At 37.7% G+C, this 15,053-nt stretch overlaps 1 protein-coding gene across 3 annotated transcripts in view; it reads right to left on the bottom strand.

Moving 5' to 3' along the window:
- The window catches only part of DYNC2H1 (dynein cytoplasmic 2 heavy chain 1), a 384,528-nt gene that overhangs the window by 11,675 nt on the left and 357,800 nt on the right, over positions 1 to 15,053 (bottom strand). For all 3 annotated transcript variants that reach the window (XM_037889977.2, XM_043529611.1, XM_043529618.1), the window contains 2 exons: positions 3,793 to 3,902; positions 3,351 to 3,432 (listed from right to left, as the gene is read on the bottom strand). In XM_037889977.2, the coding sequence (XP_037745905.1) occupies positions 3,351 to 3,432; positions 3,793 to 3,902 (192 nt within the window). The remainder of the gene's footprint in view (positions 1 to 3,350; positions 3,433 to 3,792; positions 3,903 to 15,053) is intronic.

The raw sequence follows: 15,053 nt of genomic DNA, 5'->3' as shown, positions 1-15,053 counted from the left end.
TTGCCATTTTGAAATTAAGGACCCTAATTGCAGACCTATTTTGGTTTATCCTTCTATTTACCTTAAACTGAATTAACTCATGATCACTCAAACCAATATTGTCCTCTACAACCAGTTCTTCCGTGGGGTCCTCGCTACTTACCAATACTACAATCTAAAATGGGATCATCTCTTGTTAGTTCAGTGACTATATGGTGAAGAAATCTGTCATCTATCACATCCAGGAATATCAGGGCCCTACCATTATTAGTAGCATTTGTCCTTGAATCTGTGTCTGAGAAAATAAAGTCTCCCATAATCACATAATTCCCAGTAGCACTTATTTCATTAAAAGATTAAAGAGGTGTCTATCCATATCCAAATCAGATCACGTGGAATCTGTAGCAGACCCCAAGCACTATCCCTGTGGAGCCTCTGTTACCATTCTTTCCCAAAGTTATTTTGACCCAAACAGATGCATTCCATCACATCTGATTTCTTTACATTCTATCTCACCGTTAATATGCAATGCTACTTTACCATCTTTACCTTTACTTCCTGAACAGCATATACCCTTCAATACCTGCCTACCAGTCATGAATACAATTGCACCATATTTCCATTATCACTATCTCTTTTTTCCCCTTGTACCAGTGCTCTAGTTCCTCCATTTTGTTACTCAGGCATTGGTGTACAATACCGACATTTTAGTTGTTTCTGCTTAGCATCATCCAATTTCCTTGCCTGATTAGGTATAGTCATTTTATTGCTAATATTGCCTCCTGACTGTTACTGTTATTGGTGTTTGTATTATTGTTACTCTTGTTGTCCATTCGCCTATTCTCTGTTGTTCCTTTCTCCATTGCTGTATCCTCTTTCACTTGATTTTCCTCCAGCTGAATATTAAAATCAGTGGTGGAAAATATATAAGCATCTCCCAACCATCTGCCCCACATTCCTAATTTAAAGCTCTTTTGATTACATGTGCCGGTTTCCATCCCAGAAGTCTATTACCCTCCCTACTCAGGTGCAATCTATCCCAGAAGAAGTGTCCTCTGTCTGTGAATGCCTACTAGTAGTCCAACATCCCAAATCTCCCCTTATAGAACCATTGCATGAGCCATATGTTGATCCTCATAGTCTTGTCTCACCTTCATTCTCCTCCTCTAGGGACATGTAGAATCCCACTGAAGATCACCTATGTTTCCATTTCTTTATGTATCTTCCCCAGACTGGCGTAGTCTTTCTTGATGCATCCCAGTGAGAATCTAGCAGTGTCATTTTTTTCCCATTTGAAGGACAATCAGTGAATTATTTCCTGCTCCCATCAGGATCCTCTTCAGCCTGAGGTCCACATCCCATATCTTAGTTCCTGGTAGACAACACACTCTTCTGTTCTCTGGATCAGCTCTGGTGACAGGCCTGTTTATTCTTATTAAGGAGTCCGCAATTACACAAATCAGCCTCCTTCTGGTGTTGGTGTGATTCTCAGGTCTTTCCATTTCCATAGTTTTATCCATCTAATCTTACCTACCTATGATCTTATCTACCTACCTATCATCCATCCATCCATCCATCCATCCATCCATCCAAGTACTTACATAGAATTTCAAATTAAAAACAACAGCATTTTGAAATAAAAGTAACAGAATCCTTCTTTCCGTTTTCTCAATTGTAGAAAAATGAACTTGGTTAGATTATAGGGTCTTTGGGTCTGTGTTAGTGTGTGTATAAAGAATTTATGAAGGAGAAAGCTAAGTAGAAGAAAGAATTTTGAAAGTAAGGCCTGCGACTCTTCTTATCTCTAAAGACAGAGAGAGTGCCATAATCTTGAACTAGCTCTTGTGAGAGTTCTGTCTCCTACGCTCATAAGCCTCTCCCTTTTGGTTAGAAGTTTCATTGTTCCAAAGGAATGTAGCCTTGAGAGCAGCAATCTCTCAGATAGTTTGGGTCAATTCCATGAGAAATACTGAGTTTCAGGACAGACACCTGGAACCTGAATCATAGAAATTAAAAGGCACTCTCATTTTAACAGTAAGGCAAGGCAAGGTTGAGCACACTGGTGGAATGATTTCAGGTGGCCTGTATTGCTGCTGCCTTGCTTTACATGTTTTATGCATTAACACAGGATTTCACTGTCTAAGGCTGTCAGCTTCTTTCTATGAACACTAAATTCACAAGCACCTTCTTTAGAGAGAAGTTTCTAATTGTTATTTTAACATACAAGACAAAATTTTCAAAGGAGCCTCTGAAAACTTTGCACATGAAGATGCTCTTTTTTGAGTTTGTGGGATTTCTATACATGAAAACCGATGTCCACATTTGGTGGCATAGTTAAGGAGACTCAATGTCAATTTAGCCCAAAGTTTACACAACTTGTCAACTGAAAGTTAGATTTGCATGACCTCCTCTCAGCTACTATAATTATCCACACAATGAAGAAGAAGAAGATTCTGAATCTCACTTACTACAGCTATAGTCTGGTATAAAGTATTTAGTCTTTAATTATGCGATACAGTATGTATTTTGGATCATATTTTATATATAGTGTTTAATACACAATACATGAGATTCCTTTACAAAAGAATGTCTTAGATACTGATTGGGTACAGATTGTGCTGGTAATGTATCAGTGATTAGAGTTTGGATTTTAATGAGGACTTAAAGAGTTAGCTGCCCATTAAAAATCAACGAGATTGAGTCACATCATAGATACTGAAAGTCAATGGGGTTTGGAGACCTAACTCCTTTCAAAATCCCAGTTCAGAAATTCAGCAATTCCTTACACACAGTCTTGGTCATTAGAGCCAGTTTTCCTAAAAAAGGAGATGTTCACTATGATGCTAAAGTTACTTATTTTTATGTCCCTTTATATGTCTTGTTAAATGCCACAAGGTCTTTAAGTATTGTCTGGACAACTGTTAGAGATTATCAGACAGGATTATAGTTTAAATTCTTGTTTGAACGACCGTGAAGAGAACAGAGGAAGAACAGTTCTAAGATGATAATTATAAATAATAATGATAATGATAACTAAAAAAAAAAAAGACACCCCAAAATTAAAACCAAAAAACAAAATTGTCCCTATCCTCTCCTTTACCTCTGAAGAACATTAATAATAATATTCTACTGTACTAATATTTTTGTACCCATAAATTACTGACGATCCTTTGTATTTCAGGTACAGTACTTCACCTGGCAGCGATCTTTGTTGGAAAGATCCCTCGATTCAGTGAAACACCAGGCTTTGATTGCCACAATAAGACATTTCAGCAACACTTTTGTAACACCTATATTGTGATTCTAACCACTATTTTTCTGTTACGTATAAGCTCCAGAAATTCAGATGGAAATCTAAGTGGGCACAGTACCTTAACTTGGAGTTTTGCCTCTTGAATTTGACCTTTCCACGATGCTACAAATTTAAGGTTGTCCACCGAACAGCTCATTACCCTAAGAGATAAACAAATATACCCTAAATGTCACACACATGTAATAGGAAATTCAAATATAAAAACAGGAATAAGATGTTGACACTGTTTATTGCATCACATAATACAGATTTAAAAGAAAAACACATTTACAATTCTACAACAAAGTAAAGGATTTTTTTTAGCATTGAATTAACAAAGTAGCTATTTTACCCCAGTGTAAATAATAAGAAAATAAAATGATTAAGGACACTATTTTGAAGCGTAATATGTTAAGTGTGCTTCTTGACAATGAAGGCACATTAATAAAAAATGAATATAAAGGGGAAAGGGGAATAATGGAACTGAGAAATGTGTAAATAGGCTGCTTCATGTCACCTACCTTGCAGTTTCCTGGCGTAAGGCATTAAGAAATGTGTCTGGATGGAAGAGCTCTGAGAGGTCAAGGGTGTCTGAGAGCAGTGTCTTTTTTTCTGCTTTATCTACCCAGTTCTAAAAAAAAAATGTATTGCCCATTAATTGGGAGAACAATTAAACCAGTAATTTATTGCTTTATCTTCTAGCACTTCGAGTTGGTGCAAATCTGACAGCTATCTTTAATGCTAAATGTGTTAGTATAAATGATTTATTAGTATAAATGTACTATAATCTTAAAGAGAAACACTGATTCCTACTCTTTGGTACCCGCAACCAGAAAATAAACAAAACCAAACAGCATTTATCATTTTGAAGATAGTAGTTTATTTTGTATGTCTCTGAAGTGACTCACCAATATGAATAAACTTAAAAAGCCTTCCAACCTTTGTACAATGCAGCCCACTTGTAGAACTCAGCTCTTTGCATACCAACACTGGCTCTTTAGGGTGTTCTCTAGCATTCCTGTTTCACCTTTGGTAACCATAATTTCTAATTAAAATTATTTCCAAATGGGGATGTGTGCCACAAAAATGTCATCACCATTACTGTTATTAGTTTATTTAGTTTGGATAGATTACTGAATTTCTTTCAATTTATGACCTCTGATTTTCTTTTGTGAAAATCACCTTTTAAATTCAGAAAGTTTGATTTTTATGCTGTAGTGTGAAAGAAGTATTTTAAAGTATATTCCAGTAATTTCCCTTCAAAATATCTGGTATGATTATACAAAGAGTATCTAATTTTGATAGGAATTAGATTATATCTACATTATAAGACAGAGTTATAGGATATAATGCTGGAAAAGACCTCCTTGGTCCTCCATTTCATCCTCTATCCAGAGTGCATGGTTTCCCTTTACTCTGAATCTCTTAATTTCATAACTAGTCTGCTCTTGAATACCTCTAGTAATTAAAAATGGTAGTTTCCTCAATGCTACATTCAGCACTTCTTCAAGGATTCTTGAACTACTGAATGATGCAACTGCAAAATTATTTTGGACATAAATCCTTGCAAGGCCCCTTTGTTTCTATGATACTCTATATTGCAGCGTTTGAGGCTTATAAAGGTGTTTCTGAGGTGGTGTTTCGCTGAGTCATGTTTGGTCATGATTTCTGACCATGGACCTAGTCTCCTTTATCTCAATTAGTAAATGATTGATCTGAGAACAAAATTTAATGAGGTAAAGTACTGCCACAGTTACACACATAGCTTCATCCCCACTGAAGAAAGTTTGCATGTGTATGACTCAGGGTAACATCTGGCTCATGGTTTCCTTGAGAATTGCAGATTCAGCATTTTCAACTGCAGGTTAAGCCTTAAACTTCTTAGATATGTCTTCTCAATGTAATTGGTGAAGGCAACTCCAGATACTTTGATAACTGGACTAGGGACATGAAATGAAAATTAAACTTCATAGTCTCTGTCACTACAGCATTTAATTAAAATTAATAGTAGTTACCGCACCCCTGAAACTCAGGAGGTTTATTTAGGTGCCTAAGTAAACATGCAGATATGTAACTGTGGGCACCCAAGTTTGAAAATTTTGGTTTTACATTTATTGTGTTCTTAGACTATTCAACTCTTTTACGATCTGTTAGCTGAAGAAATGAGCCATCTCCTTCTGAGCTACATTCTCTGAACTTCCCACCATTATATCAATAAAATGCCATTAAGATGCAAGACATAACCTGTGTGTCTTACTTTTCAATCTTTACAATTGCTGTTTTCATTATTAATTATAGTGAACTGCTGAGCTGTGTCTCCTACTTTCCATTATTTTACCCCAAATGTTGTTAAAAGACACAAATGCAAAAGGTGTCTGCAATCTTAAAAAAACAAAAGGAGTACTTGTGGCACCTTAGAGACTAACCAGTTTATTTGGTTAGTCTCTAAGGTGCCACAAGTACTCCTTTTCTTTTTACGAATACAGACTAACACGGCTGTTACTCTGAAACCTTAAAAAAACATAGGCTATTAACTATATATGCCCTACTGTATAAGTAGGGGCATAGCGAGCAGATCGAGGGACGTGATCGTTCCCCTCTATTCGACACTGGTGAGGCCTCATCTGGAGTACTGTGTCCAGTTTTGGGCCCCACACTACAAGAAGGATGTGGATAAATTGGAGAGAGTCCAGCGAAGGGCAACAAAAATGATTAGGGGTCTAGAGCACATGACTTATGAGGAGAGGCTGAGGGAGCTGGGATTGTTTAGTCTGCAGAAGAGAAGAATGAGGGGGGATTTGATAGCTGCTTTCAACTACCTGAAAGGGGGTTCCAAAGAGGATGGCTCTAGACTGTTCTCAATGGTAGCAGATGACAGAACGAGGAGTAATGGTCTCAAGTTGCAATGGGGGAGGTTTAGATTGGATATTAGGAAAAACTTTTTCACTAAGAGGGTGGTGAAACACTGGAATGCGTTACCTAGGGAGGTGGTAGAATCTCCTTCCTTAGAGGTTTTTAAGGTCAGGCTTGACAAAGCCCTGGCTGGGATGATTTAACTGGGAATTGGTCCTGCCTCGAGCAGGGGGTTGGACTAGATGACCTTCTGGGGTCCCTTCCAACCCTGATATTCTATGATTCTATGATTCTATGAACTACCCTTTTAGATATTTTTCCACAGCAGACATCTCTTGAACATTTTACTCCCACTTTAACCACTCACTGAAAAGGTCTGAGACTCTTGCCAAAATCTAGCACACTAAAAAACTTTTCAGTGAAAACAGCTCACTATACATGAACCAGGTGGAACTATCTTTCCTTCATGAATGAACATATCCTTGATCAGAAAATAATGGGACTACTCTTATTCATAAAGTTAAGCAAGTGCATAAGCGTTTGCAGGACTGGGGCCTGAGCATCAGGGACCTATCCGCTGCCTGCAGTTATTCTAGTACTTCTTGTCTCTGACAAAGGAATAACAATTTATTTATATAAATATTACATTTCAGTTTAGGGTTTTTTGGTTTTAAGCTTTGTTTTGTTCAGTACAATAATGCTTAATCACCTAGCACTTGCTCACATTGAGCACTCCGAGACCCTTTCCCTCTGCAATTTTAATGCCAAACCATACATTTTGCCAAATGCCAAAACAACAATTTCAAATCAAGGAATCTGATATTCTCAAAATGTAGATATGAACTGTGAAACAAATACTTGCTGAACTGTGATCTTTCAGATTTAAAATTTACTCAACTTGGTCACAATGCTGTGTAATGTAAATACGTCTTGTCCAAAAATTTCCAAAACCAGGATCCTAAAGTTAAGCTCCTGAATGAAAGGCCCAATTCTTGAAAGTAATGAGAACCCAGTGGTTTCCACTGATGTCAGTGGGTGTTGCTGGGTGCTCAGCACTTTTGAAAAAATCATGATAGTTGATTAGGTGTCTGAATTAGGATTTAAGAGCCTTAACTTTTAAGATCCCATTTTTTAAACTCTGGGCCTTAGATTGTAAACCCTTCAGGACAGAGAGGATATCTTCATATTTGTTTACACAACAGGGCCTCATTCCTGACTGTGGCTTCTCCATGTTACAGTTATATCAATATTAAACAACAGCATACACTTCTAAATATAGTTTAGTGGTTCAATTCTACAAGTAGTTGCAAGTCACATATTTGTATACAGAAAAGTTGATGACTAATACTAAACCAATAAATACCAGCTCACAAATTCTTTATGTTATCACCATATAGAAAGGATGACAAGTTGTGCTCTTTGCTAAATACCATAATCCGTGCAACTGTACCTATGAGTCTATTCTGGATTCTGAGTGAATAAAAAAGCTGTGAAGCTACATAACTTTTATAATTGCAGGTAGCACTTACCAAACGCCCACATCTTGCTGAAAAAAAGCATACTTCTCTGATTTCTTTAAATTGCTAATAGGCTGCTTCCATAAAATTAGCTTAGAAATGGAAAGTCATCTAAAATACATCTAAACTATCACTTAAATAATTGTAGTTTTTTCTCTGTCAAAGTGTCAAAAGAGATCCCCATCATGTTTCTACCATACTCAAACATTTAATTCAGTGACCTTTAAATCTGTCACAACATAGATTATGAGCTCTCATTCTGAACAATTATGACAAGTTGGTTTTTTTGCTTTCCATTTTATTAGCTAAAGATATGCAGTTAATTGCTCTTGTCTGCACTCTTCTTTTACTGACTCCAAGTAACAGTAATCCCTTTTACTGTACAGTAATAATCGTGGATGATGATTATGACAGACTTTAAATTGCTTTGCATACTATAAGAGGCCACACAATTATTTCAATTTATATTTAATAAATTCATTTTATTAGTGTTTTCAAATAAACTTTTAACTGTTAAAGAGAGATATTGGCAGGAATATAGATGCACATGCTTAATCTAATTAAAAAGGCCGCCACAGTTGACAATCAGATTTCACTCCATTAATGTCTGAATTAATATAATTAATTATGGTTGGGAATATTGCAGTACCAAAAAGTTTTCATTAGATCATAGAAGTAAATATGAAATTGCTACTTGCATCGGTGTACAGTACAGAATGGGAGAAGGATATCCTTTTAAATAAAAAAAAACGTTTAAATAAAGATACAGGTAAAATACACTTATAATTAGGGCTGTCAAGTGATTAAAAAAATGAATCACGATTAATCGAGTGATTAAAATATCAATTACGATTAATCACACTGTGAAACAATAATAGAATACTATTTATATAAATACTTTTGGATGTTTTTCACATTTTCAGATATATTGATTTCAATTACAAAATAGAATACAAAGTGTACACTGCTCACTTTATATTTATTTTTATTATAAATATTTGCACTGGAAAAATAAAATAGTATTTTTCAATTCACTTAATACAAGTGCTGTAGTGCAATCTCTTTATCGTGAAAGTTGAATTTACAAATGTAGCATTATGTACAAAAAAAAACTGCATTCAAAAATAAAACAATGTAAAACTTTAGAGCCTATAAGTCCACTCAGTCCGACTTCTTGTTCAGCCAATCGCTCAAACAAGCTTGTTTACATTTGCAGGAGATAATGCTGCCCACTTCTTGTTTACAATGTCACCTGAAAGTGAGAACAGGCATTCTCATGGCACTGTTGTAGCCGGTATTGCAAGACATTTACATGCCAGATGCACAAAAGATTCATATGTCCCTTCATGCTTCAACCAGCATTCCAGAGGACATGTGTCCATGCTGCTGATAGGTTCTGCTCGGTAACGATGCAAAGCAGTGCAGACTTTGAATATTCATTTTCATCATCTGAGTCAGATGCCACAGGTACAAGATTGATTTTCTTTTTTGGTGGTTTGGGTTCCGTAGTTTCTGCATTGGAGTGTTGCTCTCTTAAAGCATCTGAAAGCATGCTCCACACCCCGGTCTGATCTGATTTTGGAAGGCACTTCAGATTCTTAAATCTTGGGTCGACTGCTATAGCTATCTTTAGAAATCTCACACTGGTACCTTCTTTGCGTTTTGTCAAATCTGCAGGCAAAGTGTCCTTAAAACGAACAACATACTGGGTCTTCATCCGAGACTGATATAACATGAAATATACGGCAGAATGCAGGCAAAACACAGAGCAGGAGACATACAATTCTCCCCCAGGCAGTTCATTCAAAAATTTAATTAATGCATTATTTTTTTAACGAGCGTCATCAGCGTGGAAACATGTCCTCTGAAATGGTGGCCAAAGCATGAAGGGACATATGAATGTTTAGCATATTTGGCACATAAATACCTTGCAATGCTGGCTACAAAAGTGCCATGTGAACATCAGTTCTCACTTTCAGGTGACACTGTAAATAAGAAGTGTGTAGCATTATCTTGTGTAAATGTAAACAAACTTGTTTCTCTTAGCAGTTGGCTGAACAAGAAATAGGACTAAGTGGTTGTAGGCTTTAAAGTTTTACATTGTTTGTTTTTGACTGTATGATGTCCCCCTCTGGTGTTAGCTGGACCGGTGATCTGCTAGGTCACTCCAATCCTTGACTCTGGAATCCAGCCTTACCCTGCTCTGCTGTGAGAACCCCCACTCCTGGGTGTTCATGCATAGCCTCTGGCATGGAAGCTGTCCCTTGGATTATGCAACTGAATGACACTAGCCAATATCTCCGGCCCCAGACACAACCCTAGGAACCTCCATCTCGCAGTATCCAGTTATGCCCACTGGACACTGCAAGCTTATATGAGTTCGTCACTTTTACAAATAGATTGATATGTACCAGGCTTGTTATCCCAAGGAGAGTCTCTGACATGCTTCAAACCAAACATACTGATTCTGGTAGAATAAACAAACACATTTATTAACTACAAAGATAGATTTTAAGTGATTATAAGTCAAAGCATAACAAGTCAGATTTAGTCAAATGAAATAAAAGCAAAATGCATTCAAAGCTGATCTTAACACTTTCAATGCCCTTACAAATGTAGATGCTTCTCACCACAGTCTGGCTGGTTGCCCTTCAGCCAGGCTCTCCCCTTTGATCAGTGCTTCAGTTGCTTGGTGGTGATGGTGTCTGTAGATGGAGATGGAAGAGAGAGGAAGAGCATGGCAAATGTCTTTCCTTTTTATCATGTCCTTTCTTCCCTCTTGGCTTTGCCTCCCCCAGTCCCAGAGTCAGGTGAGCATTACCTCATCGCAAACTGACCAAAGGAAGGGGGGTGACTCACTAGAGAGTCCAACAGATACTTTGTTGTTGCCTAGGCCAGTGTCCTTTGTTGCTGTGAGGCTGGGCTGGGTTTGTCACATACATGTCCTGATGAGGTATGAACTGCCCCTCTGCTTTTGGAGAGTTTTTGCCTGGGCTTGCTTTAAGTCATGAGGATACATTTTCAGCCTCATAACTATATACATGAAATTATAACCTATAACATTACTATAACATTACTGTAACAACAATTACTATAACATCACTATAACAACAATGCTCAGTGCATCATGAACCTTCCGAAGACACCCGACATGACAAACTTTGCATTGGATACCACACAATCATTTTATAAGGATGAACATGGGGGTCTATGGTGTTGCCCTGAGGTACAGAACGCCACAGAGTGCAATTATGTAACAAAAAAAAAAATCTACATTTGTAAGTTGCACTTTCATGATAAAGAGATTGCACTATGGTACTTGTATGAGGTGAACTATACATTTGTCACCTCCAGGCTGGAATACTGTAAATGAGTATATCTGAAGCTGAATGTAAACACAATTATTAAATAATAGAAATGTAGGGCTGGAAAGGATCTGAGGAGGTCATCTAGTTTAGCTCCCTGCATTGAGGCAGGTCAAGTATACCTAGACCATACCTGAAAGATGTCTGTGCAATCTGTTATTAAAAAATTTCAGTGACAGGAATTTCACAGTCTCCCTCAGTAACCTTTCCAGTACCTAACTATCCTTATAATCAGAAAAATGTTCTTAATATCTAACCTAAATCTCCTTTGCTGCAAATTAAGATAAGTATGTCTTCTCCTTTCTTCAGCAGACATGGAGAACAATGGATCATCCTCCTCCTTATAACAGCACTTACATATTTGAAGGCTATGATGTCCCCACCAAGTCTTCTCTTCTCAAAACTAAATATGCCCAGATTTTTTTTAACATCTCCACATAGGTCAGGTTTTCTAAACCTTTTATTATTTTTGTTGATCTCCTCTGGTCTCTCTGCAAGTTATCCACTTCTTTCTAAAAGTGTAGCACCCAAAACTGGACACAATACTCCCCTGAGGCCTCACCAGTGCAGGGTAGAACAGACAATTACCTCTCATGTCTTCCATACAACAGTCTTGTTAATACTCTGCAGAATGACATTAGCCTTTTTCGCAATTGCATTACATTGTTGGCTCAAATTCAATTAGGGATTCACTGTAACCCTCAGATCCTTTTCAGCAATAATTTACATTTGTCTTTTTTTTATTTCATGTTGTTGATTTCACACCAATTCTCCAGTTTATTAAGGTCATTTTAATTTCTCATTCTGTCCTCCAAAGTGCATGCAACTCCTCCCAGTGTGGCATCCTCTGCAAATTTTAGAAGTGTACTCTCGATTACATTATCTAAATCATTAATGAAAATATTGAAAGTATTGGACCCAGGACAGGCCCACACAGGACCCAGCTAGATGCAGACCTCCAGTTTGAGAGTGAATCATTGATAACTACTTTTTGAGAATATTTTTTCAACCATTTGTGACCCATCTTATAGTAATTGCATTTAGTCCACATTTCCCCAGTTTTCGTATTAGAATGCTGTGTGGGACTGTGTCAAAATTAAGATACATCGAGTCTACTACTTCCCCTGGTGTAATAATTGGGCCTACAAAATTACCCTATGTGTAATTTAACTTGTAAAAGGTGAATGATAATTGATAAAATGTCACAATACCTTTAACAACAGATGTTGATGGGAAACGGTACAAAAGAAAAACAGAGAGACTAAATTAGTCTCCCAAAGAGAGGCCTACTTATATAATTCAAGGACTGTGTTGAGATCATGCTTGGTAAACAAGTGTGGGACAGGAAATGAATGGACCAAAAACTTGTGTGTTAGAATGTAGGCCTAATTGGTGGACAAAATAATGAGGGTATGGGCTATTCCACCCATCACTCCCCTTTTGGGGCAAAAAGATGGCTACTGTGATGCTGGCCAACTGAAAGAAGGGAAAAGAAGTGAGGTTCAACCATTGTGGCCATCGCCACAGTATCCTGGGACCCCGGGATAGTATCTGACAATGTTGCACCTTTGTCGTCCTGATCCTCAGAAATGTCCTGACTATACCAGACCAGAGATGGGATACAGATGACATTGTTACCTCTACTGGCTCTGGCTAACTCCAAAGACCACCTGGAATGTGCAGCTTTGTCACCTCCTCTTTCCCCCTCTCAGTGTGTTCTTTTCCTTCCCTACCTTATTTCTTTCCTTTCCTAGCCCTCTCCTTTTTCCTTCTGTCTAATAAAAGTCTGGTTCACCCACCAAGATGGTATATTTTGCAACTCTGCTGTGAGCCTGGTGACTCAAAAGAGGAAGCTAAAAGAAGTGCCCTAAACAGCCCAATGCTGGTACAAGTTTGCCAGGTCTCAGAGTGGTTTATAAGACCATGTGCTGTACCTGTGTTTTTCCAGCAGTGAGATTCCTAGTGAAAATCAATACCTGAGGGAGAAGCTGCACTTTTCTATTTTTACTATTCTTTTTTTCTTCCCTCTTGTATATGTTTGTCTTTAGGAAACACAATCTGACGTTAACAACAGCAGCAACATCAACGGCTTTAGTCCATCTCAACTAACTTTTTCTCTTTTCTCCAAAAGGGACAGTTACTACCATCTAACAGACAGTCAAATAGTGGGGTTTTCTTTCTAAAAACACTCTACAGATGAAGGGGAAAAGGAATGTTATTAAAATGAAAGCTTTATTTAATACTTAACATTTCAAATGCTCTTTTTTCATTCTTTTTAATTTTAATAAAAGGTTAAAAGGACTTTTAATGGTGTTTGCACCATGGTACTAAGCAGGCGGAGATCTCTGTATACCAAACCCCAGACCCTATTTAATGTTGGACATTGACTGGGCTATGTTAGCCCATATATTCCATCTAAATTAATACAACAGCCTTAGTCACTAGACGAGTAACCCTGTCAAAGAAGGAAATTACAATGGTTTGGCATGATTTGTTCTTGTCAAATCCATATTGGTAATTTCTTAAAACCCTATTAACTTCTAGGTGCTTACAAATTGATATTTTAATACTTTGTTCCAGTATCTTTCCAGGTATCAAAGTTAGGATGACTGGTCTATAATTCCCCAGGCCCTCTTTTTTAAACATAGATACTATGTTTGCCCTTCTCCTGTCCTCTAGGCCTCACCCGTTCTCCAAGAATTCTCAAGGGTATTTGCTTTAGCTAGCTACCAAAGTACCAAGATTGCTTTAGGTAATTCCTGAAGTACCCTATGGTGAATTTCATCAGGCCCTATCTGAATATATTTAACTTATCTAAATATTCCTTCGCTTGTTCTTTCTGACTTGTGTTCCTTATCCCTTGCCATAAATATTAATTGTGTTAAGCATTTGGTGACAATTAACCTTTAGTCAAGACTTAAACAAAACAGCATCTTGGTCTTGCTTGTTATTAGCTGTCCTTCCCTGCTAAGTAGAGAACGTACACTTTCCTTTGTCTTTATCTTGCCCCTAATGTATTAATAGAACATCTTGTTGCCTTTTATGTCCCTTGCTAGGTAACTCATTTGGTGCCTTAGCCTTTCTGATTTTGTCCCTCCGGTGCTTGTGCTATTCTTTTATTCTCATCCTTTGCAACATGTCTATGTTTCCACTTTTCAGTAGGATGCCCTTTTTTGATTTTCAGATCACTGAAGAACTCCTGATGAAGCCATCTTAGCCTCTCACAATGCTCCAGTTGGTACAGAATCTGGCTGCCTGACTCCTCCTCCATGACTTAGGCCACGAGGAGCACATCAGGCCTATGTTCAAGTCCCTCCACTAGTTTCTAGTCAGTTTCAGATGCTATTTAAGATTTCGTCTTAATCTTTAAAACATTTAATGGATCAAGCCCCAGCTACATTAAAGCTACATTAAAGCCCAAATTTCATGACTGGTGTGTTCTCATAACATAAGAACTAGGGGACAACAAATTAAAGTAATATGCAGCAGGTTTAAAACAAACAAAAGGAAGTATTTCTTCATACAACGTACAATCAACCTGTGGCACTCTTTTCCAGAGGATGTTGTGAAGGCCAAGACTAGAACAAGGTTCAAAAAAGAACTAGATACATTCCTGGAGGATAGGTCCATCAATGGCTATTAGCCAGGACGGCACGGATGGTGTCCCTAGCCTCTGTTTGCCAGAAGCTGGGAATGGGCGACAGGGGATGGATCACTTGATGATTACCTCCTCTGTTCATTCCCTCTGGGGCACCTGGCATTGGCCACTGTTGGAACATAGGATACTGGGTTAGATGGACCTTCGGTCTGAACCAGTATGGCCATTCTTATGTTCTTCTTACACATTTTTTTCCCTCTGGGACAGATAATACAGTTTATAAAGCCCAGCATGAAATGTGTGAGAGCTGGGATCAAATCATTATTGGTTGACAGCGTCTGACTATGGAATAAAATTCCAGATGATATTAGGTGACTCCAGAGCCAAAACATCTTTAGAAATGTTGAAGTACCTTCCTCTTAAAAAAAAATCTCTCTATCATAGCAAGA

Source organism: Chelonia mydas, chromosome 1 (assembly GCF_015237465.2).
Source record: "Chelonia mydas isolate rCheMyd1 chromosome 1, rCheMyd1.pri.v2, whole genome shotgun sequence".
NCBI classification, from domain to species: Eukaryota; Metazoa; Chordata; order Testudines; family Cheloniidae; genus Chelonia; species Chelonia mydas.
Note: the sequence above shows the minus strand (reverse complement) of the source record. Positions and strands in the feature narration are given on the sequence as shown.